This window comes from Nyctereutes procyonoides, unplaced genomic scaffold, assembly GCF_905146905.1.
Source record: "Nyctereutes procyonoides isolate TBG_1078 unplaced genomic scaffold, NYPRO_anot_genome, whole genome shotgun sequence".
Classification (NCBI taxonomy): Eukaryota; Metazoa; Chordata; class Mammalia; order Carnivora; family Canidae; genus Nyctereutes; species Nyctereutes procyonoides.
In genome coordinates this window covers 23184281-23211859 of record NW_026575120.1, presented here as the reverse complement: position 1 = coordinate 23211859, position 27579 = coordinate 23184281, and the positions used below count along the sequence as shown (strand labels likewise).

Here is a 27579-nt window from a genome sequence, read left to right as displayed (position 1 = left end):
GGAAGCTTGAACATTTCTCAAAATGTGGGAGAAAGACGGCTTCTCCAGTTGGGAGTGTGGTATATCACGTGTCTCTGGGTTTTCCAAGACTCGGACATGGGTTGCCTGACTTCTTCACCTGTCACTCTACATGTCCTCTGGTTTTCAGCTTCTCACTTCCCTGGTCCCTGATCTGTAGGGTGTGTCAGCCCTCAGTGTTCATCTGTCTTCTACCACCGCCCATGAGCTAAATACAAGCAGGTGTCCAAAGCGTGGCATACATTCTCCAGTAGCTAAGCCTCTCTTTATGACTTGCATGGGAGAGCTGCACATAGAGGGACCAAGTAAAGGTTACAGTTACTGAGCAAAAGCTCTGCAGTGGCCAACAGTCTGACCTGCCCATAACTGAAAGCCCTGCATCCTGAGAAAATCCTCAGGTGGGAGCAAACTGAGGCAGTTGATCATCCCAACTACTGCATGCTCCGCCTCTGGGAAGGAAGTTACTCTGATGCTTGGTAAAAGAGTAAGGAAGAGTGTCTTCAACGGACAAGAGAGACCAGGCTGAGCTCTGAACATGGCAAAGACAGTGTAGGGTTTGTAGCGGAGGAGAAGCGTAGGGGTCAGGGGACAGAAACCACGGAGAGAAGACATCGAGGATAGGGGAACCCTTGCTGACCTGGCCAAATGGGAGTCTTGCTGGAGATAGCCCAAGACTTGGACATCGAGAGTGGGGGATGAGCACCTTGATCGGGTGTCAAGGGCAGGGATGGTGACGTGATTCTTGCTAAGACCAGGCTAGGCAGATCCAAGATAGGACTAACTGAGAAAGAAGGCTCCCAGGATCCAGTCAAAGCTCTGTAAAGCAGAGGGTGTCTGCCACTTCCACGCAGCCAGTCAGAGCTCAGACCTGGATAGGTGGCCGGAGGACTGGCACTGCCATCCTGGAGTGAGACCATTCCAGAGGGGGATGGACCACACCCACGACGCCTAGACTAGGGGTAGGAGAACCGGTCAGTGTGGTCCTGCTCGAGCACAGCCAACTCCGGTCACGCTAGGGGTAGTTCATGAAGACTTCAGAGTGCAATTCATTGATTTTCTCAAAACCATTAGCCACTTAACCTACCGGAATTATTGTATTGGTGTCACCAAGACCCAAAATCCTTCAGCGACTCCTGAAGGATTTCCTGGCCATAGGACAACCAAGACCAGTCTTGCACTTAAGAGATCTCACAGTCTGGTTAAAATAATAGGAAGTGGTTTTCATAAACATGTTAATTCACCAAAATTGGTCTCAGTTTTTTTTTTAGAAGACATTTACATATTGAGGGGAAAGGCCATGGAAGAGAAGTTTTGTGACCTAAGTAAAGTACATGAAATGAGAATTTTTACATGTAACATCATCGCAGACCTCCAAAAACACTTCTTCCAGAAAGATCCACTTTCATTTTGCCTCAAAAAGGCTCTGTAGCTATTCTTTGGAAGCTGTCGTTGTAGCAACTACCTGGAGACGGACACAGCTAGACACAGCTGGTCCAGGTAGCTTCAGAGTCCGACAAACAGCTGTGGGCAGCAGGGGTGAAGGCCGAGACCACCACAGGCCCTGGTCTCATTTAGTGATTGGCTTGAAAATGCCTGTAGCTCATAAAGCTTAATGGGGCACAGAGAGTGTGGCGGGGGGCCCCAAGACAAGGAAGACACAGAAACTGCACCTGCTCAGAGTTCCTGTACGACAGGAGTTCTTGGTTCTTGAACAAGACGCTCTGACTCTCTACTCAGCACAGATGGCAGTGTGAAGCACGGGCCTGAGCGGTGCAGCCTCGCTTCCACCCTCAGCCCCAGGTGAAGGCACCATTTGGAGGATCCGCAGGATGGAGCTCACGCCCCTGACATCAGACGGTAATGCTCCCTAAGCAGTGAGATGCACTACTGTCCCCTGAAATGCAGGGTTCCTCATGCCAGCACAAGGGTCAAGATCTTGAGTTTTAGAACTGATGAGCGCTAGAGTACATAGTTATTTAATAGCACGGGTGGGGGAGGGAAATCACATGATAGAGCAGCAATCGTCTTAATTTCCCCCACTTAATTGGCAGTCCCAACCCCACTCTGTCCTCTGCTGTACAGACCAGAAAGCTAAATATGAAATGTCCTAGCTGCTTTTGCAGCAAGCATTGGCCATGTTACACAATTATCATGGATTCACTACGAGTAGAAGGCTCCTGTGGTGGCATTCGGGGGGGGGGGGGATCCTCATTCTGGGGTCACCAGTGTAGGTGCGGAGTATGCAAGCAGAGCTCAGCAGAACATGGCACTCCTTCGTTAACCTCCTCTTTCTCCTGGTAAATGGATGAGATGCTTGGATGTGCAGCAGGCAATGTGCGAGAAGGTAGATGGTGAGCCAGCCTGCAGAGGACAGTGGGGTGCAGAGAGAGAGCTGAGTCCTGGGTGAGGCTGCTGTTGCTGCTCTAACCCTGGGCCACAGCCACGTGGTAATCCCGATTGGAACCCCTGCTCATCAGGCCCTCAGTCACCTGTAGCGAACCACATTCTTGGTTCCCTACGATCATTTCTAAATGACTACAAAATACTACCCAGAGCAGCAGATGGCTGACATAGGCATATGGCATTATGATCTTAAAATTTTATCATGACCTACCGAAGTAGGGCAAAATTTAATATTGCTTCAGGGGAGAGAAATCTGTGACGTTCTCAATATTTTTTAAATAAATGATTTTGTAATAATCATGGGTTTTCCATTCTGCTGAAGGTAACTGTTGCTGGAGGAGGTAATTAAAGAGAATACTTCAAACTGGAAGATAATGAACTACTCTTACTGTTGAATCTTTTTAATCTTTTATTGAAGCATAACGTATACACAAAACATGCACAAGCCATACATGTGGAGCTGAACGAAGCCCACAAGGTGGGCACAGCTGTGTGGGCAGCAAGGACTAGAACACTACCCCCTCCTCATCACTGCCCCACCATGGCTAACTATCCTGACTTCTGATGCCCTAGAGTCATTTTCCTGTTAGTAGATTCCTATGAATGGAATCCTATATTAAGTGGAATTCTGTGTGTGTCATCCTTTGCTCAAGATCCTGAGAGATCTGTCAGAGTTGTACATAGCACTGCCCACTCATCTTCAGTGCTGTGTAATATTCCACTGTGAATGTGCCAGTATACCCAGGGAACTATCCACAGATAAGGTGATATGCCCTGACTGTAAAGTGGAGATGTTGGTTCAATAGGATGTTATGTGGAACTCGGTATCTGCGGCTCAGAACTCATGTGAGTCCTTGGAGAGCAGTGCTGGCCGAGACCCCGCAGGCGAGAAGGACACATCCACATACGCAGCCAAGCAGCTGCCCTCCCTCTGCACATGGTTGGTTCCCATGTGAGTCAGTTTGGGCCACTAGGCAAGTGGTTGGTCGATCCCCTCAGTGAATGGTACCAGTTTGGGGGCTCAGGATTGGTGTCTGCTATTGGCAAGGTGGATACTAGGCAGTGACGGTAACTATACAGGCTTGATAGGGAGGAGTGAGGAGTCTGCACTGTTCTACCTTTCATGGTTTTCTTCCCTTCCTACCATGGCTTCTCCATGCAATTGTTGTCCTGCACTAGATCTGCCAGGGATAGAGGCTGTCCCCAGCTGGCTGGGCCACTCTGCCGTTGGGACCTCAGGACTTCATTCCACGTGGTTGCCCCCTGGAGCATGTTAAACGTAATTTAGAAGGAGATAGAGATGTTCCCATTTTGGATGTATTCCCTTTGGTTTATCCACATGCTGCTTTCACAGGCCACTTTCTTCCCCATATTGCACCCTCCAGGCCTTTAGATCCTGCTCACCAGTCTTCATATATTCCTACTTTGGGTCATCTCACTTTCCACACAAAATGGATGACCTGATGCACCCCCCAGAGCTCCATCTATTCGGAAGTCAAAGCCACCTCAGAGTAGGGCCATGAGCAGCCCCAGGTCTTTCCTCTGGCTTGTGCCAACACCAAGCTGACCCACTTCTCTGAACCACTCTCTACTTTTCCCACACCCCATCAGCTAGTCATGCAGCTTAAAGATAGGTGCTCACACAGCAATGACAGGTGACAAGGTGGCCTAGGGAAACTGGCTTGTGGAGCTTAATTGCATCTTTTTTTTCCATTTTATGCTGTTTTGCTGCTGGGCCCACCCAATCTTGCCAATCTTGTGGGTGGTTCTGCAAGAATCAGGTCATGGTGGTTATATCTTGTTCTATCACCACTTAATGCCTCATGCTCAGGTGCTCTGTCTCTGCTGAAGCCTAGCACATCACAAGCTGCTATTCCAAAGGTATAATGCTTTCTGTGCACATGGCATGACCTTGTATCGGAACCCTAGGAGTTGACACTGTCACTCTTGTATTGGTGTCCACTACAAAATCTACATGCAGTCTTTTCTCATTCCAGGTGCATCTAGTACCATAAGGTTTGCCATCTCAGGGCCCAAGCAGGAGAGTTACTCTCCCTGGCACCAGGACCTCTGGTAGATCCCTCTCCTGCTCTTAGCTCCAACCACAGCTGGCAGCCTTTTCATGTCACTGGGTATATGAATCAGAGCAGTGCTCTCAAGTGTAGAATGGATCTCCTGTGGCATCCAAAATGCCTACCATGAACTATGCTTCCCTTTTAGTGCTGGGAAGTCCCAGATGCAGTACTTTTTCTTTTACGTTGGAAGCAATGCTCCTGCCATGTCCCAGACAACTGGATCCCTGACATCTTCCCTGATACAGCCACTGTCTGGATCCTCAAAAGGTTTATTCCCTACCTGTTACAGCACACATACTTTACTAGCATGCCGCCATCCAGTTCTATCGATATTCTGCACTAACACAGTGGGCCATTGTCACATTCTGATGAATGCTGACAACAGCACTTCTCAGTGTTGGTCTCAGGGCTCCTTTACAGTCTTCAGAAGATTGAGTATCCCAAAGAGATTTTGTTTACATGAGTCATATCTATGTATATTCACTGGAATATAAATTGAAACAGGCAAATTTAAAACATACTTACATATTAATCTGTTAGCAATAAAATGATAAACCCATAATATGCTTTTTGAAGATTATTTATTTATTTATTTATTTATTTATTTATTCATGAGAGACAGAGAGAGAGGCAGAGACACAGGTAGAAGGAGAAGCAGGCTCCCTGCAAGGAGCCCGATGTAGGACTTGATCCCAGGACCCCAGGATCACACCCTGGGCCAAAGGCAGACGTTCAACCACTGAGCCACCCAGGTGCCCCAAACCCATTTATGTTTACATAAATGGCATGTCTTTAGGAAAAATAACCATATTTTTGAAAAATATTTGAGTGGCATTGTTTAACATTTTTGCAAATCTTTTCAAGACAGCTGGAATCTCATATCTGTTTCTGCATCCCATCTGTTGTGATACATTATTTTGGTTTAAGTTTATGAAGAAAATCTAGCCTCACAGAAATATATAGCTGAAAAGTGGAAGAGTATTTTAATAGTCTATAATAGATCATTATGGATATTTTCCTGTGATGGTATATCAAAACTCAATATGTGGTAGTTTCTTAAAGGTTTGTTATGAGGTCGAATCTGAAATCCATTATACTCTGTTAGATTAAAGTCCATTGGTCTATTTGGCCTTTTGAAATGGATCCTCTATCCCTTTATGAGTTTGTAGCATCATGGACTGGTCATTGGCTCACTGAATTATCCAGATCTTTCAGATGTTGACATATTTCATTACATAATGTCAAAAACTCACATTTGTTAATACACCACCAATCTCATCAGAAAGGTCCTTAAGTATTGGGAAGCTGTCAAGTTCACCGTGGTGGATATGAGTTTTCCAAAATTCTAAATTTCACTTGAAAGCTCGCATTTTATTATGAGTAACAAACACTATCAGTTGTTTTGCCTGACATGAAGGCTCACTTCATTCATTTTGAGAAAATATCTGCCAAACACCCAGGACTCAGTAATGAAAGTTTATTATCTGTCAGTAGTTCTTTCAAGTAAAAATGATGTTTCATTTTTTTAAAAAAAGCTATTATTTCAACTCAAACACTCACATGTGTCCTTTTCCTTAAGACAATCATCTTCTTTAGGTGCATACGGGAAATGCTGTATGCACACCTTCTAATGTGTTACACATTTTAAAAAATGTGTATCCAAAGGCCAAGATTTAATATTAATAACATATAACTTAATATATTGATTATAATATAATAAATTATATTACTATAATTAATGTAATTTAATATAGTTAATTCTTCCTTAAGAAAAATTCTTAATACTTAAGTGAAACTGGCATTCTTTTCTTTTGTTTCCTTCCTGTTGAGTGTAGGGCAGGAGTGCCAGTGATTACTGCTATAATTCCATTCCATTGCTCTGATCTGTGCTCAGGTGCCTACAGGTTGACTCACCCATCACTTTTGCACCCTCACTGAAACTGTCAACTCAGTGAAAAAGGCAAACAGTATCTTAATGTTTCTATAAAAATAGTTTTGACCCTGTAGACCTCCTGAAAGGGCCTGAGAGGCTTCTTGGGGTTTATCGACCATACTTTGAAAACCATTAATCTAGATGATTCGGGGTCCTTCAGACCCTTTCATGAAGGAAAGAAGAAAGTTAATGTAGCCCTGGAGCAAGAACATAGATGTTTGCCATTGGCTGTTTCAAGCAAGTATGAGCTGCTTTGATTGTCCTGTCTGATGGGAACAGAAAATAGCTCAGAGGCCAGATCAGTGTCTGCATACCAGGTACTGAAAACTGTGTTAATCCACTCCAGCAGATATGCCAGTTCAGCTGGACCTGCACGGGCTGTATAACTGTGCTAATAATACTTGATTAAGTTTGTGGTGGATCATTGTCATCTGCCAGGATCCAACTGATGTTGTAGGGATTAAGTAGGTAATTGCATGTGGGTAAGACAGGGGAGGTGATAATCTCTGCCATTTCCCTTCAGCTGTGTTGTTATCTTGGCTGCCGGGTAGGGGTGGAGTTTTGGAGTCTCCCTCTTGGCCTTCCCTATAATAATATATTTTATCACACAGGGCAATGAACCAATGTGGGGTTCCGCCAACTATCATAAATGCATTCTAATTCTATACTTGGAAACTGGAGAAATAACCACTAGGAAAGGTCCACTGACCCAATGCATCTACTCTGATTGACCGGGCCTCCATTTATTGGCTGGCCTCCAATTGCTCCTGCTCTGACAAGGAGACCATAGTGGTACTTTGGATTCAGTGTCAATTCAGAACGTGTCCAACTGTCCTCAGTCCAACAGTCCTCAGAAGGTCCAGATATTTCCTATCCTCCATGCACAATTACCTGTGAATATAGCTGTCAGCTCTTTGAGGGGAGGACCAAGGCTATTTCTACTGAGTACACCTAGTACTATGTTGTAGGGTCATTCATCATAGGTGCCTGCCTTCTCCTTCAGCTCATAGGTTTTGAGCCTGAGAAGTGGTTCTGGTGTGATCCCTGGGCAGAAGAGTGTGGCTCTTTTCTTAGTGTTATCTACCATCAGCCTCTTCATTGTCCATGCGTGGTTTGTTTTGAGTGCTATACTCTTGCTGATGAGGTATCTATCTAGGCTCCATGGTTGCTGTGTTCCATTCACAATCTCCATAGCTCACTGTGAATGGGCGCCTCCTGCTGGTCACTCCGACCTTGTCATTGTTGCAGTAGTTAGGGGAGGAGAAAAATATTATGCGAGAGCCGTGACTTCCATGACTCTGTCCTGATCTTATTTTATAAGATTTCGATAACAATTTAGCATCTATTTATTCTTGACTTCACCTTCTTCAGAATAATTGTGCTTTTTTTAAAAAAAGTACAGCATCACTGCTCTGAGGTTAGACATTTTCTTAATTTTTATGTTAGTGTTTCCACTCAGTTTTAATTATGCCTACATTAGACATGAAAAACAGTAGTTTACTTGGGAGATCTTTTTTTCCTGATTTTGTTCTCTCAGAAAATATTTATGGGGCCTAATACATTTTAGGCTCTGTTGGGTGTGATAGGAAAACAACAATAAAGAGAAGTTGTCTGACATGAGGAATTAATTATTCAGCCTAATGAATTGGCTGTGACTGGAATAGTCAACCAGTTCATGTAGTTCACTCAGGATGACATAGGATGAGGGGCCAATAGTTTGTGCTCAAGCTAAAAGGGTGTAGCAGGTGTTTTACTGCCCTGATGCTGCTCTGAATGATGACCTGTCACTCTTGCTATCTGTTCTCCCTGACCAAGTGTATGTGCGTTGTCCTATCCCGATGGACCCTGAGAATGACCCATAGTTAGCAGTCTCCAAACTAGGCACATGTACTGCAGGTGCACGTAAGGCAGTCAGTGGAGGTTTAGGCTGAAAATAACTTCTGTTTGTACCCTTTAATCCTTTAAAAAAGGGAAAAACACACTCTATCATATATAATCTAGAACTAGCACATTTCTTCTTCTGGTCATAGAATGTGTATGGAGTTTGAGACACTCTGAATGAAGCATAGGATCTCCACCAGCACCGTATTCTTCAGCTGTCAGTATATTGTGACTTGCAGTTGTTTTCTACTTTTAAGTAGACTAGATGAAGAAAAAATATGTACTTCTTATATACAAACAGGGGTAAGCAATTGTTTTAAAAGTGTGAGGACCATGATATCTTAAAATGTAGCCTAGGTACATGCTATTCATTCTATCCATGATTCATTTCCATTTTCTTCTTGACAACACAGCAAGCTTGGATTTTTGTGGCCATTGTTAAGCATGTGGAGAAAGTAAGTCTTTAAAAGACCATGCAGAATGGCTCCTCTGGTTATTTTTATCTTCTTCCACCTTTGGAAAAATTGGTTGGGAATAACACTGAGTACTGTAAATTGTTTTGGTCTTTCTATTACCATTAAGTGGTCTCTTAGGTCTGCTATGGACTGAATTGTATCCCCCCATTCATATGTTGAAGCCTTAACTCCCAATGTGACTGTATCTGGAGATAGTTTTTAGACAGTTAAAGTAGGTCATGAGGTTGGAGCCCTTATCCAACAGGACTGTGGCCTTAGAAGAGAAAGATCTCTCTCTCTCTCTCTCTCTCTCTCTCTCTCTCTCTCTCTCTCTCTCTCTCCAAATGTTTGCAAGCCAGGAAGAGAGCTCTCATCAGAACCCGGCCATGCTGACACTGTGATATCAGACTTCCAGAACCATGAGCAGATCAATTTCTGTTGTATAAGCCACTGTTTGTGGTATTTTGTTATAGTAGTGATTAATGAAGACAAAGGCTTAGCCTATGTAGTTAACTGTTGTGAAATCCTGATTATTAGTAGAGTAAAACATACTGATCAAGAGCACACACTTGGGCCACACTCAGGCTCAAATCTCATGTGATTTTGGACAAGTCCCTTCATTTCTAGGACTCCATTTTCTCAATTATAAAGTGGGAATAATAGGGGCACCTGGGTGACTCAGTTGGTTAAGTGTGTGACTTTGATTTTCACTCAAGATCTCAGGGTTATGGGATAGAGCCCACATTGAGGCTCTATGCTGGGCTTGGAGCCTGCTCAAGATTGTCTCTCTCTCTCTCTCTCTGCCCCTCCCCCTTTCCCATGCTCTTTCTCTCTCTCAAAATAAATAAAATAAAATAGAGATAACCGTTCCTTAAAATTTGTTTGAGGTATGATCATACAGGGATACTTATTTGATGCCTGGCTTATTTTTTTAAGATTTTATTTATTTATTCATGAGACACACACACACACACACACACACAGAGAGAGAGAGAGAGAGAGAGAGAGAGAGAAGCAGAGACACAGGCAGAGGGAGAAGCAGGCTCCATGCAGGGAACCCGATGTGAGACTCGATCCCAGGACCCCGGGATCACACCCTGGGCCAAAGGCAGGCACTAAACTGCTGAGCCACACAGGGATCCCCCTGATGCCTGGTTTATAATATAGATTTTGTATAACAATAATGCTTTAATGATTTATGAATTTTATAAAACTGTAATAGTTTAGGTGGGTAGGAAAAATGTTATCCCTCCCATCCTTGCAAGTAGGGCAGAATGAGGTCATGTTCTGCATTTCCCAGTTTTTCTCATTTTTAAACTTGTAATTAAGAATCTTAGTTTGTAGGGACACCTGGGTAGCTCAGTGGTTAAGTGTCTGCCTTCGGCGTGATCCTGGGGTCCTGGGATCAAATCCCACATCAGGTTCCCCATGGGGAGCCTGCTTCTCCTCCTGCCTATGTCTCTGCTTCTCTCTCTCTCTCTGTCTCTCATGAATAAATAAGTAAAATCTTTTTTAAAAAAAGAATCTTATTTTGCAGTTAAGCTCCTACTTATATCAAATAGACGCATACCTTCTTGTTATAAAAAATGTACAATCAACATTTTTCTATACGCCAATCATATGGTTGACTCATGAGTTCTGAGGCACTTCAACAGACAACAGAACTTGCACCTAGTTATTGCTAGCATGGGCACATAGTACATTTTATAAAGATGTGTTTCAGTAGATGGCCTGTAATTTGTCATTGTGTCTATAAAACCCCCATGCAGTGTATCATCTTGTTTGTATTTTTTGCATATGTCTTTTGTTGGACGGTGTCTTCATTTGTGAGAGCTGCCATAACAAAATACCACCCACTGAGTGGCTCAAGCAACAGTAATTTCCTTTTATTGATTTATTTTTTTAACACAGTTCTGAAGGCCATAAGTTCAAGATCAAGGTGTCATCAAGTTTGGCTACTCTGGAGGCTTCTCTCTTTGGTTCACAGATGGCCACCTTTTTGCTGTATTCCTGTGTGGTTTCCTTCCGTGTACACACATTTCTGGTATCCCTTTGTGTGTCTAAATTCCCTTTTCCTGTGAAGATACCAGTGCAACTCACCCTAAGAATTTCAGTTTAAGTTCACCATCTTTTTAGAGATCCTATTTCCAAATACAGTCACATTCTGAGGTGCTGGGGGTTAACACTTCAACACAAGAATTTTGAAGGAGAAGGGAAAACAATTCAGCCAGTAGGTGGTAAACCAAGAAATTCTACTCCTCAAAACTTAAATTTCAGGGGTGCTTTATGGCAGGTGGGAGTTCTATACCTGCTTATATATTTTTTCAAGTTAAAATTATGGCCGTGCTCTAAGATTTAAAAAAATGAAATGTTCTGATTTCTCTTTTTGTTTCTTTAAGAGATAAACCAGGATTTCTCAAAAAATTTGGTTCTCCTGGAAATACCCCATTGGATTTCTTCTTTGTGAGAGCATTTGACTGCATTCTTATCTATATGACACTCCAATTTTTACAAAATATCCTCAGTTATCCCTTGCTTGGCCCCTTATTTGACAGCCTCCTACTTAACTGTCAATGCAGACTGCTAGCTGTTGCATACAGCGCCAGTGAGGAATATGCTTGCAATCCATGATGCCTCTTAAGATCTGTATCAGGAGATACCATCATCAAGGTCTGCTGCCTACTGGATATGCAGGCCACCCTTATTCCAGGTCATGGGTCCCTAAAACTGAAGGTAGAATTGTTTAGAGTATTTGTTTCAAAGATGAAGATTCATAGTTTACATCTTATTCCTGTTGCTTCTATAGCTTCAAGAAGGTAAATGTTCTCTGAATGAACACAAGTTTTCCCCTCAGCTAGAGCCACACACAGTAGCACTGTACACAGGAAGCCACCATCAGCTGTGTCTAAGACATCTTGGGTGAAGCAGCTCTGTGAATAATCTTGTATTTAATGAAGAGTATTTACATCAACAGTATTTCATAACAGCGGGCGTCACCCGCTGGGTCCCAGTGAAGGAGCTTCTCTCTTCTCGGTGCATTCTCCTGATACTTATTGCATTCTGTTAAAAATTTGAAAAATTCTTAACACCATCTTATATTCCTTTCTATCATATTGTCTCTCCTATTTCAGTTTATCTTGTGATACCATGTCTCCCTTTGTGGAGTGCTTTCCATCATAACTTCTGGGTCGGAGCTTTTGATCTTTTCCCAAGTACTATGGATGTGTATATAGTTGTAAGTGTGTATGTGGGGAAAGAGTTAAACACGCCCTCTTTCTTTCCAACAAGACGGATTTTTGTAACAACCGGTATCCAGTGTTGCCCCTCAAAGGAAGCAAATCCAATGGGGACCACTGAAAAGACTGCAGCTTCTCTGTGATTCTGAGGACATAGCCGAAACATTGTGGTTCCCTCAGCCTTCTCTAGGAAGGACAGTAAATGCTATCTTGCCTTTTTTTCTTTCTTTCTTTTTCTTTTTTGCCTTTTTTTTCCTTAAAGGAAAGCTCCCCCTTAGGGGGAAGCACCAGGTGTTGTGTAGGAAGGACGCAATCATGTACTGTCATCTTCAGGAGAAGAAAAGCCGCCGATACCATCTTAGGCGCTTGACTCCAACTCGTATACCGAATGTAAGCCCCCGTGGAAAGCTGAGAACCCACTCCAGGTATGCAGACCACCCCTGGAAGGACGTGGGTGGGTGGGGGCCCGAGGAATGTTTCCAGCAGGGTGCATTGGTAACCTCGATCCACCAGGGAAGCGCTCGTGGAGAGAAGGACCGGTGCCGGTACCGAGGACAGCACCCGGCCCCGCGCCCAGGTGGGCGAGGCGGCAGCACCGTGGACAGCACCAGCGCGCTCTGCGGGGAGAGGCGGGGAGAGGCGGGGAGAGGCGACCTCATCAGCTGACGCCTGACGTAGGCTGGATCCCCACTTCGAGCAGGCAGGCAGGTCCGGATGGGCGCGCCCGCGCCGCGGCCCCAGACGGGGAGGGGCTGGCGGGGAGGGGGCGATAGCGGAAGGCAGGCCCCACCAAGCGCGGCCCTCCGTGGCCCCCCGGGCTCGGAGTTGCGGCTGCAGCCCGCCGCCCCGGGAGCCGCGCGGGTAGGGAGGCGACGAGGCGAGAGTACTGCTCTGACGCACCGGCGCCCGGACGCTCCAGGGGCGCCCAGCTGCCGCCCGCCCTGGGCACCGCGACCACCGTCGCTGCCGCGGGGGAAGCCTGGGCATGACAGCCTAGGAGGGCCCTGGCCGCCAGACGCAGCCCAGCTTTCTCCGCCCTGCCACGCCGGCTCCCACGTCCGTCCGCTGCCCGGCGGGAGGCGGGGGCCAGTCTGGTGGGCAGTGCCCAGGAGCCCGGCCACCAGGCGGAGGCTGCACACTCCGGGGTGGCTGTGCGCGCCGGGGCCAGCGTCTCCCTGAACGCCCCCTCTGCACAGCCCCTGGGCTGGCCTCCCGACCCGACGATGGATTCGCCCGTGAACCTCACCCGCTTTTCCCTCTTCACCCCGGCCCCTTCGGAGACCAACCTCAGCAGCCTCGGCACCGGCGCCGGCTCGGAAGCCCCGCGCCCCAGCCCGCCGCTCCTCTCCGTCTTCCGTGTGCTTGTGCTGACCTTGCTGGGCTGCCTGGTGGCCGCGACCTTCTCCTGGAACCTCCTGGTGCTGGCCACCATTCTCCGCGTGCGCACCTTCCACCGTGTTCCGCACAACCTCGTGGCGTCCATGGCCATCTCGGACGTGCTGGTCGCGGCTCTGGTCATGCCGCTGAGCCTGGTGCACGAGCTGTCCGGCCGCCGCTGGCAGCTGGGCCGCCGGCTCTGCCAGCTGTGGATCGCGTGCGACGTGCTCTGCTGCACCGCCAGCATCTGGAATGTGACGGCCATCGCGCTGGACCGCTACTGGTCCATCACCCGCCACCTGGAATACACGCTCCGCGCCCGCAGGCGCGTCTCCAATGTTATGATCCTGCTCACCTGGGCGCTCTCCGCGGTGATCTCCCTGGCGCCGCTGCTCTTCGGCTGGGGGGAGACCTACTCCGAGGGCAGCGAGGAGTGCCAGGTGAGCCGCGAGCCCTCCTACACCGTGTTCTCCACCGTGGGCGCCTTCTACCTGCCGCTCTGCGTGGTGCTTTTCGTGTACTGGAAGATCTACAAGGCCGCCAAGGTGCGCGTGGGCTCCAGGAAGACCAACAGCGTCTCGCCCTTAACGGAGGCTGTGGAGGTGGGTGTTACCGAGATCCGTGTAAACACTCCACTGCGTTCCTTCAGGCTTTCACTCCAAAGTTTGTAGAAAGTGAACTTTTTAGTTTTCTTTTGGGGAGAGGGGAGGGAGAAAGGGGAAGCGGTAGACTGGGAGGAAGCATCAGAGACTTCGCACCAACGTGCTCAGCATCACAGAGCAAATAATGGCCTTTACCATCTCTGGTGGATTGTTTCCATATACAAAATGACTACATACCCCCACAGGGTCCCATGTGGCTCTAAAATTCTGTGATTCCATAAAGCCCTTTGGAAGGTCTGATGAAGTCAGTGTCTGGGGCTCCACTAGATAAACTTGCAGCTTGCTGCACCTAGAGTGGAGTGCTCAAGGAGGAGTAGAAGGGACAGATGGTGACGTGATTTGGCAGAAAGATGGCTAAACATCAGGCAAAACAGATTAATGTTTTAGCCCAGTCTATTTTTCCTTTGCAAATTAAAGCCACCAGTTCTGCAAAAACATAGTATCTCCTGGATTACAACCTGCTATTCCACTCATCCTCCTCCCCTGAAGCAAGATTATCAAGATGTTTAGCTATTTCAGAGCCTGGTTTTGTTATTTACTTCCACTGCCTGTGGGGCTACTTTCTGGGTCTATCCCCAGGCCCATCAGGCTTTTGTATGCAGTGGGGGGGTGGGGGTGGGAATCACTTGTTGGCCTTTCCTAACAGGCTACAGCAGGAAATTAAAAATCTAAGGCAGACAATTCCCCAGCTCTTTACAAGTGGCATTTTCAGCAAAACAATCTACAGCAACTGTGAGGGCTCTTTTCTTGTCCTCTCTCCACCATGCTTGCCTGTTTTGTTGTTAACTGTTTAATAACCCAACCCGATGACTCCAGATTCAGGAAATATATAACAACTGGATATGGGGATTGTTCTCCCCTGACCAGCTCTCATTGCCAAGGTGATCCCTTGAACCAAATTCACATATTCAAGTTAGATCAGAAATCTACACAGCCTCATTTTCTCTTATTGGCTCTGGGATAACATAAATTCAATTAAGCATATTAAACACATACTATGGGCTTGGTGCAAGGAGCAAAGAATGATAAAGACATCATCTTTGCCCATGAAGAGCTCCCTCTAGTGAGGGACATAGACACCTATCGTGAGTGCTGCAATATGATTGTGTTTTCCAGATCAGTAGCCAATTCTAACAATAACCAATCAATCAAGCTCAGAGGGACCAGAGGTGTAGGTAAGGGGGGAGAGAGTGCATCATTCTAGAAGAAGGGAAAGGGGGTCAGAGGCTACCTGTCCTTTTATCTAGAACAATGGTCTCAACCAGAAGTGATTTGATCCTCCAGGGACCATTTAGAATGTCTGGAGACTTAATTGATTATCAACATTTGGGGGAGAGCCAAGGGATGCTGGCTCTGTAGAGGCCAGGGATGCTGCTAAACATTGCATTATGCACGGGACAGCCCCCGCAACAACAAAAAATTATTCAGAGCAAAATGACAATAGTGCCAGATTTGGGAAACCTGATCTATTAGATCCTGAACAAAGAGGGCTGATGGCTCTGAGCAGTGGCAGCACCAAACTGCCTGGAGCTTCCACATGTGTGAGAATCCACCCCAGCTCTGGGCCAGGAACAAGAACAGCAGCCCCCTATGAAGACCCTCCATGCAGGGACCCTCTTCTGCCAAGATGATTATCTATGTAAATGGTTTGCAGTCAATACCAAACACTGCTTGAAAAGGAAAAGCAGGGCAGCCCTGGTGGCTCAGCGGTTTCGGCGTTTATTTTAGCGCCGCCTTCGACCCAGGGTGTGTTCCTGGAGACCCAGGATCGAGTCCTGTGTCGGGCTTCCTGGGAGGAGGCTGCTTCTCCCTCTGCCTGGGTCTCTGACTCTCTCTCTCTGTGTGTCTCTCATGAATAAATAAATAAAATCTTTAAAAAAAAGGAAAAACAGTCAGTTTTGTCTTGTGGAGCTTACTATGAAGTGATGCAGGCTTTCACTCTCTCTGCCATATAATATTAAGAAAATATTCCTTGGTGTTGCAAGACCTCCAAATGATTCAGAGCTGCACTGTTACTGTGAAGGATGAATTATAAACCAGGTTTCCTGATTTTTTTCTATGGTAGCAGGTGCTAAAGTTTCTAAATCCAGTTCTACCACCAACTAGCTGTGTTACCTAGGGAATCCCAACACTTCTTCCTTGCTTCTTTGCTGAGTTTTCTTCAAATACATACTGAGAACCTAACCTCTCTCATACACTGAGATGGGAACTGGCAACATGAGAGATGGGCCTTGCTCTGGACAAAGGATGATGAAACTACTACCAAAGATCTAGCGTTAAAGGATAATCCTGAATCTATTGCTTACTAGCATGGGGCAGAGCTGTGCTGGCCAGACACGATCACTTTGAGCAGAGAACAAGGTGGATCTTATTTCTTTAATAAAGATTTTATTTATTTATTCATGAGAGACAGAGAGAGACAGAGAGACAGAGAGACAGAGAGACAGAGATACAGGCAGAGGGAGAAGCAGGCTCCCTGCAGGAATCCCGATGTAGGACTCAATCCTGGGACCGTGGGATCACGACCTGAGCTGAAGGCAGATGCTCAACCCCTGAGTCACCCTGGTGCCCCCAGTGTTAATCTTAAATGGAATTTTTGGGAAGCATGGAGTTCAGTTACTGGAGGACTGAGAGAGGGGGAGGTGGGTTGACATCATCTTATAAGTCTCTTTTTTCTTCTTTATTTTAAAATGTTATTTAAATTAAATTAAATAACATATACTGTATTATTAGTTTCAGTGGTACAGTTTAGTGATTCATCAGTTGCATGTAACACCTAGTGCTTATCCCATCACGTGCCCTCCTCCATGCCCATCACCCAATTAACCCATCGCCCCACCTCCCCCGACTCCCCTCCAGCAACCCTCAGTTTGTTTCCCAGAGTTAAGGGTCTCTGATGGTTTGTGTCCCTCTCTGATTTTGTCTTATTTTATTTTTCCCTCCCCTCCCCTATGATCCTCTGTTTTGTTTCTTAAATTCCACATAGGAGTGAAATTATATAATTGTTTTTTTCTGACTGAGTTATTTTGCTTAGCATAATACCCTCTAGTTTCATCTACATCATTGCAAATGGCAAGATTTTATTTTTTTGATGGCTGAGTCGTAGTCCATTTTGTGTGAGTATATATACATACATATACATCACATCTTTTCTATCCATTTATCTGTTCATGGAAATCTGGGCTCTTTCCACAGTTTGGCTATTCTGGACATTGTTGCTATAAACATTGGGGTGCAGGTGCCCCTTTGAATCACTATGCTTGTATCCTTTGGGTAAATACCTAGTGGACTTGCTGGATCATAGGGTGGTTTCTATTTTTAACTTTTTGAGTTAAAAGTTTTCATTTGTGGGGATTCCTGGGTGGCTCAGTGGTTTAGCGCCTGCCTTTTGCCCAGGGCGCAATCCTGGAGTCCCAGGATCGAGTCCCATGTCAGGCTCCCGGCATGGAGCCTGCTTCTCTCTCCTCCTGTGTCTCTGCCTCTCTCTCTCTCTATGTCTATCATAAATAAATAAATCTTAAAAAAAAAAGTTTTCATTTGCATTCCCATCAGCAGTGTAAAAGGATTCCCTTTTCTCTGCATCCTCACCAATATCCGTTGTTCCCTGCCTTGTTAATTTTAGCCAATCTGGTGTGAAGTGATGTCTCGTTGTGGTTTTTGGATTTGTATTTCCCTGATGCTGAGTGATGTGGAGCATTTTTTCATGTGTCTGTTGGCCATTTGCATGTCTTCTTTGGAAAAATGTCTGTTCATGTCTTCTGCCCATTTCTTAACTGTATTATTTGAGTATTTTGGGGATGTTGAGTTTAATAATTTCTTTATAGATTTTGGATACTAGCCCTTTCTCTGATATGTCATTTGCAAATATCTTCTCCCAATCTGTCAGTTGTCTTTTAGTTTTGTCGACTGTTTCCTTTGCTGTGCAAAGCTTTTTATTTTGATGAAGTCCCCATAGTTCATTTTTGCTTTTGTTTCTCTTGCCTTTGAAGAGGTGTCTAGGAAGAAGTTGCTGTGGCTGAGGTCATAGAGGTACTGTTTGTGTTCTCCTCTGGATTCCTGTCTCACATTTAGGTCTTTCATCCGTTTTGAGTTAATTTTTGTGTATGGTGTAAGAAAACAGTACAGTTTCATTCTTCTGTGGCTGCCTAATTTTCACAACACAATTTGTTGAAGAGACTTTTTTTCCATTGGATACTTTTTCTTGCTTTGTTGAAGATTAATAGACCACAGAGTTGAGGATCCATTTCTGGGGTCTCTATTCTGTTCTATTGGTCTCTGTCTGTTTTTGTGCCAATACCATACTGGCTTGATGATCACAGCTTTGTAATATAACTTGAAGTCCAGAATTGTAATGTCTCCAGCTTTGGCTTTTATTCAATATTACTTTGGTTATTCAGGATCTTTGCTGGTTCCAAACAAATTTAAATTTTTTTTGTTTAAGTTCTATGAAAAATGCTGGTAATATTTTGATAGGGATTATATTGAATGTATAGATTGTTTGGGGCAGCATAGACATTTTAATAATATTTGTTCCCCCAATCCATGAGCATGGAATGTTTTGCCATTTCTTTGTGTCTTCCTCAATTTCTTTCACAAGTGTTCTACAGTTTTCAGAGTATAGATCTTTTACCTCTTTAGTTAAGTTCATTCCTAGATATCTTATGGTTTTTGGTACAGTTGCAAACAGGATCAATTCCATGATTTTTCTTTCTAGTGCTTCATTGTTAGTGTATAGAAATGCCACAGACTTCTGTGCATCGATTTTATAACTTGCAACTTTGCTGAAATCCTGTATTAGTTCTAGCAATTCTTTGATGAAGTCTTTGGGTTTCCTACATAGAGTATCATGTCATCTGCAAAGAGTGAAAGTTTGACTTCTTCTTTGACAATTTGGATGCCTTTTATTTCTTTTTGTTGTCTGATTGCTGAGGCTAGGACTTCTAGTACTATGTTGAAAAACAGTTATAAGAGTGGCCAACCTCATCATATTCCTGACCTTAGGGCAAAATCTCTCAGTTTTTCCCCATTGAGGATGATATTCACTGTGGGTCTTTCATATATGGCTTTTATGATATTGAAGTATATTACCTCTATCCCTATGTGGTGGAGGGTTTTTATCAAGAGAAGATGCTATGTTTTGTCATATGCTTTTTCTGCACCTATTGAGAGGATCACATGGTTATCTTTTTTTTTTTAATGTGGTGTATCATGTTAATTGGTTTGTAGATGTTGAACCCCTGTAGCCCAGGAATAAATCCCATTTGATTGTGGAGAATAATACTTTTAATGTACTATTGGATCTTATTGGCTAGTATCTCAGAATTTTTGCATCCATGTTCATCAGGGATATTGGTCTATAATTCTTCTTTTTGGTGGGATCTTTGCCTAGGTTTGGGATCAAAGTAATGCTGGTCTCATAGAATAAGTTTGGAAGTTTTCCTTCCATTTCTATTTTTTGGAGCAGTTTTAGAAAAATAGGTATTAGTTATTTTTTATGTATGTATGTATTTTATTTATTTATTCATGAGAGACACACAGAGAGAGGCAGAGACACAGCCAGAGGGAGAAGCAGGCTCCATGCAGGGAGCCGGATGTGAGACTTGATCCCAGGACCCCGGGATCACACCCTGGGCCAAAGGCAGGCACTAAACTGCTGAGCCACCCAGGCATTCCTATTAGTTCTTTTTTAAATGTTTGGTAGAATTCCCCTTGGAAGCCATCAGGCCCTGGACTCTCGTTTGTTGGGAGATTTTTTTATTACTGCTTCAATTTCCCTGCTGGTTATGGGTCTGTTCAGGTTTTCTATTTATTCCTGTTTCAGTTTTGGTAGTTTATATGTTTCTAGGAATTTATCCATTTCTTCCAGCTTGTCTAATTTGTTGGCATATAATTGTTCAGAATATTCTCTTATAATTGTTTGTATTTCCATGGTATTGGTTATGATCTCTCCTCTTTCATTCATGATTTTGTTTATATAGGCCCTTTATCCTTTCTTTTTATTAAGTCTGGCTCAGGGTTAAAAGAAGAACTTTGAGAGGCACCTGGGTGGCTTAGTCAGCTAAGCATCAGACTCTTGGTTTTGGCTCAGGTCGTCATCTCCCAGTTGTAGGATTCAGCCCCATGTCAGGCTCCATGCTCAGTGCAGAATCTGCTTCAGATTCTTTCTCTCTCTACAAATGCTCTCTCACATAAATAAATAAAATTTAACAAAAAGAAGGGCTTCTGAAATTGATTTGGGGAAAAAAATAAAAATAAAAATATTTTTAAAATATTTATAAAAATATATATTTTTATATTTAAAATGTTCATAGCTGTGTTATATAGCTCTTCTCTTTTCTATCCTTCGACTTTTAAGGATCCGTTTTTCCCCATCTGAGGAGACTTCAATGAACTTCATTCATGGTACAGATTTGTCTAGGACAAGAAAAATTTTATTCAATACTCCCACGTAGTTCTAAATTCCATAATAATTTTTATTTTTACTTTCTCTCTTTAGGAAAATTCTAAATCATAGCCCTTAACTCTAGGCCAGGGTTTTAATTGAAAATCTATAGATTTGACTCCTTATCTGGCAATTTTACCTTGTGACTTTGCTTTTTCTGAGAAAATCCTAAAGATAGGACAGTGCATATAGGAGGTCAGGTGAAGCTGAATAGAAATATACAAGACATATGTATGCAAGGTGGGTGGGTTTGGGACTGTTACACAATCTTTGAGACTACTTTAGGTTAGAATTTTCTTTAAGGCCTTAACATAACAATTAAAGCAGCTGTTAACTGGTATTTTTCTCCTAATTTTTCCATGGCTCTTAAATGGCTTAGTTTGTTGATTTTGACTTGGTCAAGAATTCGGAGAAGGACAAACAGTGTATGTTCTCATTCATTTGGGGAATATGAATAATAGTGAAAGGGAATATAAGGGAAGGGAGAAGAAATGTGTGGGAAATATCAGAAAGGAAGACAGAACATAAAGACTTCTAACTCTGGGAAATGAACTAGGGGTGGTGGAGGGGGAGGAGGGCGGGGGGTGGGGGTGAATGGGTGACGGGCACTGAGGGGGACACTTGATGGGATGAGCACTGGGTGTTATTCTGTATGTTGGTAAATTGAACACCAATAAAAATTAATTTATTAAAAAAAAAGAGGCACTTGTCAAGAAAAGCACAGAGTTAGGATTATAGTGGACTTTAAAATAGGAAGACAAAGTTCCTAAAGGACAAAATCAAGACCTTGGCTTAGGCAAACCATGACACATAAGAAAGAGCTTCTATGGCTGGTCAACAGTCTGTGCCTATGAGTAGTGTCTCAGGATCCCTGACCAGAGACTAGCAAGGGGCCATACAATCACCAACCCAACATTCATTGAGGTGTAATCCAACTAAACAAAGTGGCATTCTTTTGCAAATTAAGAAGACAGGAAGTTCCCTCAAATTTTGTAAAGGACCTAAAGCAAAGTTTGATTAATTGCTTTCCCACAAATTGGTCTTAGGTCTAACAGTCCTCAAAACATTAGCCCTCAGGTCTGGCTTGGAATGGATTAGAAGCTTTTCAAGCCAATGCCTTACCGAGCAATCCTTTTTACATTCAACTGAAAGGCTCTCCAGGAAAAGGGTTTAAAAATTACCCTATAGAAAAAAAAAATTACCCTATGAAACCAAAGACTTTGCACATATAGACAAGAGCAAAAGCAAAGCAACTGGCAGTAGAATAAGTACTTTGATGGCATAACAAAAATATTTGCTAAATGGTACACCTCCAGGACAAGAGATCTAGGAGGCTTACCCAAAAATCTAAGTTCATTAGCAAATGGTATACATCTCTGTCAAAGGTCTAGTTACTTGATACATAAATCTAAGCCTAAAGACCTTAAATGAAGACACTTTTGGTTACAAGTCCTAGGATAACAAAATGCGGAGAGCAAGAAACGCCCAGCAGGGCCGGTTGGAGATGTTGAGACTGGTACCCCTGGCTGCAGACCCTGAGTGCAGTGAATGCACCTGTGGTCCAAACATGGCAGACCTTCAAAATAGAGGGTCTTCAAAATGATCTCAGTGGACAATCTAGAACTGTCTAAGGACGATACAAGCACTGCACAGTATCTGAAATAGAAATACAAACCAAACCTATTACTTACTACAGTAAGAAAAAAGCTGTTTGTCAAGTACTGTCTCTAGAGCAGAGCAGAATGCTGACCATCTATGGGGACTGGGGACAGCATAGAGTCCAGGACCTGGAGGGCAGTGAACAGACGTCACCCTAAAGTGGGGTTACTTGGTGAGATTGTCATCAATTGATTGGCACTCAGAGAAGGGTTTATTGGAGTGAGTCCTACCATAATTGGCTGACTTTCAGAAGCAAGAGCAGCCGTGGATTGGTTGGTATGCAAGTGTACATTCACAGAGCTGTACGGTTCCTGATCAACAGAAGATATTTAAACATGTAACAAGGCTTCTTGTTACCAAAGCTACAGAACAATCCGTCTTTTCCTAAGTTTGTTGGGAAGTTTGAAGAATGTTTTCACTCTTTCCCTTGTGGAGTCCTCCCTTAAAGTGCAAGACCATTTCTAGCTTAAGCATCCTGGATTATCTGTCCATCTTGCATTCTGACTGTGGTCTGGTCTAATCTGCAAAGCACCCCAAAACCACACTTCTAATGTAAGAGTCTTCATCTCTGAACTTCAGAGATGGTGGTAATCTGGTGGTAATTACCCACTACTGGTGGTAATCTATTGATTATCCGTGATATTAGTAGGCAGGTGAAGCCAAATGGTTAGAGGAAATTAAAGAAACATACTAGATTTATGAATAACCAATTATTATTTAGCATATAACCACTTTGGAAAAATGAGTAGCCTGGAACATAAGTACATGTGCCCCCAAAGAATGCATTCATTTGGAGAGATGAGGCTAATTGTTCACTTAGAAAAAATTTATGTATGAATCCTAAATTGTGAGATATGTGCACAATTCTCACTGTAAAAGATACAGTGTTACAAAGATAATTAAGAAAAGTTTAATTTGGCTTGAATTCTCATTTTCTTTACCCTACCACTTCTTTTTCTGTGAATCTAATGAGCATGTCAAGTAATTGATAGAGTAATTAATAGAATTCAATTCTCCAGACTCAGTTAGGTGCTTTATTGCCATCATTGATTAACAGAGAGCAAAGAGCTTTGGAGTCCCTGAGTCAGAAAGCCACAGGGTGAGTGACCATAAGACATTAGACAACTAGAAACCTAGAACCTCCCAAACAGCAAAGATCCTCCTCCCAGCAGACCCTCTGAAGAATCATTTTGAATCAGTGACCCTCTTTCTCAGTCAAGTGACTTGGTGTTGAATGCTGCACCAAGAGAAATATTGATGCTGATCGACAGTCAGGACCAGAATTTTCCTTCAGTTTCCATCTTTGGAAAGTAGGGGAAAATGGTTTCCCCAATGCCATTTTGGGATTGAATTTTATCAAGAAATTGGTGGATTTCTGTTTTATGTTGAAAAATGAAACTAAATATTATGTTTGCATTTTTGCAAATGAATTTCCTGCAATACCAGACATGCACTAATAACCTAAGAAAGCTTGCTATGGTTCCATCTCAGGGTGAGATTAGGGTATGGAAAGAGAGATTTTCACTTTTCATTTTATGTATGTCTTTAAGAGTTGCAGTGTTGTGGACTCTTTGTTCCAATATTTAGGATCTTTTTTTTCTTTTAAGATTTTATTTATTTATTTGACAGCACAAGCAGAGGGGGAGGGTAGAGGGAGAGGGACAAGCAGACTCTGCTGAGCAGGGAGCCCGATGGCTCAATCCCAGGATCCTGGGACCATGACCTGAGCCAAAGACAGATGCTTCACTGACTGAGCCACCCAGGCACCCCATGATCTTTTTGATTGTATAATGCTTGGTGTTCCACTGTTCTTCAAGTAAATGACAGGAAGGCTGTCATACAAATTTAATAATTCACATATCAACTACTATTACCTTAACTATAGTGTTCCTATTTATACCGCAGTTATTTTATATGACAAATAAGTTGATTTCTTTTGACTCCAATTTACAGATGTGGCCATGGACTGGTTAAGTGGGTTAGGTTAATGAGAATGACCTTCTGGCCTGGTCTTTTGCCTAAAAGGTTGTGTGCTGCCTGAGAGAGAGCTGTGTGATTCTCCTTTGCAAATGCACTGGGGTCACAGAATGCTGGGGTTGAGAAGAATGATATTGAATGATATTTAATGTCTATATAGTCTCACCCTCTAGCGAATGTCCCAAATCCTAACTGGACCAGTTAAGTTGCTAGTTTGGTAAATCTACCCATTGTAATTTCTCCATATTTAGGCTGCCTTCTCATCAGACATTCCTTATTTTCATTCCCCAAAGACGTAAGTAAAAGGACTGAAATGGAAGGAAGAGCCCAGAAATCCTACTTCTCTGGGAAGGGCCTGGAACGTAGAGACTGATTTTGCAGAAACCTATCCAAAGGGAACCTGGGAACACCCAACTGGGGAGACTCCAAGAATTTGGGGTCTATTTTCCAAGAAAACTGGGGGAGAAGGACACAGAAAAAGCCCTGAAGGAGATAAGTGTCCTGGTGAGTGAACTGTCCCAAACAGTTGTAGGAAACTGAAACCAGAAGAAAAATTCTAGAATATTTAGGGAGGATTCACACAAACACAGAAAGTTATTAAAATTTCAGAAAATCAGGCTTTAATTGTATAAGGATTTGGTAAGAATTTAGTACCCTTTGGATTACTCTCATGTACCTTTGTCACTAAATTAAACGTACTGAAGGACCTGTATAGTAGTGTATTTCGGTTTTCCTCTCTGAGTAGGCAGCAATAGGGAATTCAACTTCATCACACTTATTGTGGATGCTCCCACTTTCCTTCCATTTCTTTTTTTTTATGATAGTCACAGAGAGAGAGAGAGAGAGAGAGAGAGAGAGAGAGAGAGGCAGAGACACAGACAGAGGGAGAAGCAGGCTCCATGCACTGGGAGCCCGACGTGGGATTCGATCCCGGGTCTCCAGGATCACGCCCTGGGCCAAAGGCAGGCGCCAAACCGCTGCGCCACCCAGGGATCCCCTCCTTCCATTTCTAAGATGTAACAAGCACCCCAGCTCTGTCCCCATGTTTTCACAGCTGAGGGTGGGCTCTGCAGTTTGCCAGTTTCCCTTCTCTTTAATCAAGGACCTTTTCTTCAAGTCGGTGCATAGGATCCAGGCACCAGGGTCTGAGTTTCTGAGTTCAGCCTCCACATGTTTGACAGGCATAAGAAGCTGGCTTTTCATGAAGCTTCTGCTTATCTTTTCCAGGCAAAGACCTCTACTCAGCAGCCCCAGATGGTGTTCACTGTCCGCCACACCACCGTCACCTTCCAGACAGAAGGGGACACGTGGAGGGAACAGAAAGACCAGAAAGCTGCCCTGATGGTGGGCATCCTCATTGGGGTGTTTGCACTCTGCTGGATCCCCTTCTTCACCACAGAGCTCATCAGCCCCCTCTGCTCCTGTGACATCCCCGCCATCTGGAAGAGCATCTTCCTTTGGCTCGGCTACTCCAACTCCTTCTTTAACCCCCTGATCTATACAGCATTCAACAAGAACTACAATAGCGCCTTCAAGAATTTCTTTTCTAGGCAACACTGAGAATGGCACCTGGGCATAAGAATGAGTAACTCAGTGAAATTTCCAATTCCATCCACTTCCCCATCCCTACACAGCACCACATGAAAAAGGCAAGCCCATGAAGTTTTCCAGGGTTGCCTTCAGAACTGGCCCTCACCTCCATACTCCTAGGTAGGGATGTGGTTCTTCACAGTCCAATTTTGGCAACCTTATTGATCTAAATTACCTATTATTTCTCACTTGGCACCTAACAGCCACAGACCTTTGCCCACAAAGTACCCATTCCACCCCCAAATCCACTCCAGCGTGGTCATTGTCCTTGCCCCAGAGAAGTCAAACAAGGCAGATGAGAGGGAAGAAATCAAGCAACATGAACAGGTTGAGAATGGATAGAAAATGTTGAGGAAGAAGTCAGAATGGGGTAGGAAAACCGTAATTCCCAGTTTTCTGGAATAGTCCTTATTTTGAAATGCCATTCTATGGTCCTGGTGAGTATAACCTAGTACTTATTGTGTATGTTCCAATGTTTGGCTACAAAATATTGTCTCTAAACCTATTAAAGTACATAGTCACAGCTGCAAGACCAGTGAATATTGGCTTTGTTTGTGGCAACCATGCTCGTGCGTGCACGTGCACACACACACACACACACACACCAATGAAAGTGGTGAATGTCCCCATTGGCTAGTTTATTCTAAAACTCAACCCATCGACTTGGAACAGGAACTAAAAATCAAGTCAAATACCTCCTTCCATTCTGAAGCAACTACATATGAACAATACTTAAATCCAGTGGTTTCATAGAATCTGCCAAACGTGCTTATTTTCTATGGGTTTTATTTGTATGGAATTTATTCAGCTGTTGCAGGACAAAGACTCTGTCCTTGGATCATGGGATTAGAGGAAAACAGTTGTCATGACGTGGATGATTTACCTCAGTAGAGTTTCATAACCAAGGGCTGTAAAGCTACACTCACCAAACACGTACACTTTAGAGGGACAGTTGGCTAATTTGCTGTCTTTTTATTGGTGTGTGAACCGCTGCTATGAGGTCAACACTAGCAACTAGTGAGCCTCCGTTCCTTACAATGTGACCCTTCTGTGTAAATGAGTCAAGGCAATAAAGTGATAGTACAGTGTTGATATGATCATATAAAATCCAGGCCACTATACAAAACTTGGTAAAGGTCTCAGACAATAAAACTGGCTGTGGTCCACTATGTCCCTGATTCTTTGAATGCATGAATTTAAAAATCACATATTATAATAATCTTTGAATTATTATAATAAACATGTATTCTTTCATATATAATAAATTATACCAAAATTTCAAAAATAGAAAATTTATGTTATTTTGTAGTCTTGGAAGTTTAGCCTTGCATTCACTGCGAAGATTCCTTACTCAAAGAATGTGAGCAAGATGAGGAAATGTTGCACAGTTTTTGTGAGGTCACCCCTGACGATGCTAAGTGCAAACCTCTTACCCAGGCATTGAAGCAAATTCCTGGAAGGATTTCCTTGGAAACATTCTTAGATTTCTTTTTTCCTTCTGTATATATCTGTGGAAGGGCCAGGCCCACAAATATTTTAAAATACAGATTGTTCACTTACTTGAGGTACCTTCCCCGCTATTACTTGGAACCAGAGAGGCCACCAAATCCTATTAGATTCTAGTATTATAGTAAAGGAAGTGCTTCCAAAATTTCACTAGTCTCCGTTAGCAGAGAAGGCTACAGTAGTCACGGGGAACCTGTAGATAGACTGTCGGAGCCAAGGGCAAAATTTTTAAAGTCTATTCTATCTGAAAGTTCTCGTGAAATTCATGATACTCTGTAATTGCAATGTTTGTCTTCCTGTTTTTTAAAGGTTTATTTCCCTCAAACTTTTCAGCAAAGTGAGGCTTTAGGAAAATGTGCCACGTT

At 43.6% G+C, this 27579-nt stretch overlaps 1 protein-coding gene across 2 annotated transcripts in view; it reads left to right on the top strand.

Annotated features, from left to right (window-relative positions):
- The window catches only part of HTR5A (5-hydroxytryptamine receptor 5A), a 39108-nt gene extending 12292 nt beyond the window's left edge, over positions 1 to 26816 (top strand). For both annotated transcript variants that reach the window (XM_055335494.1, XM_055335495.1), the window contains 3 exons: positions 12264 to 12426; positions 12515 to 13980; positions 25346 to 26816. In XM_055335494.1, the coding sequence (XP_055191469.1) occupies positions 13225 to 13980; positions 25346 to 25678 (1089 nt within the window). In that variant the 5' untranslated portion in view covers positions 12264 to 12426; positions 12515 to 13224 and the 3' untranslated portion in view covers positions 25679 to 26816. The remainder of the gene's footprint in view (positions 1 to 12263; positions 12427 to 12514; positions 13981 to 25345) is intronic.
- The last annotated feature ends 763 nt before the right edge of the window (positions 26817 to 27579 follow it).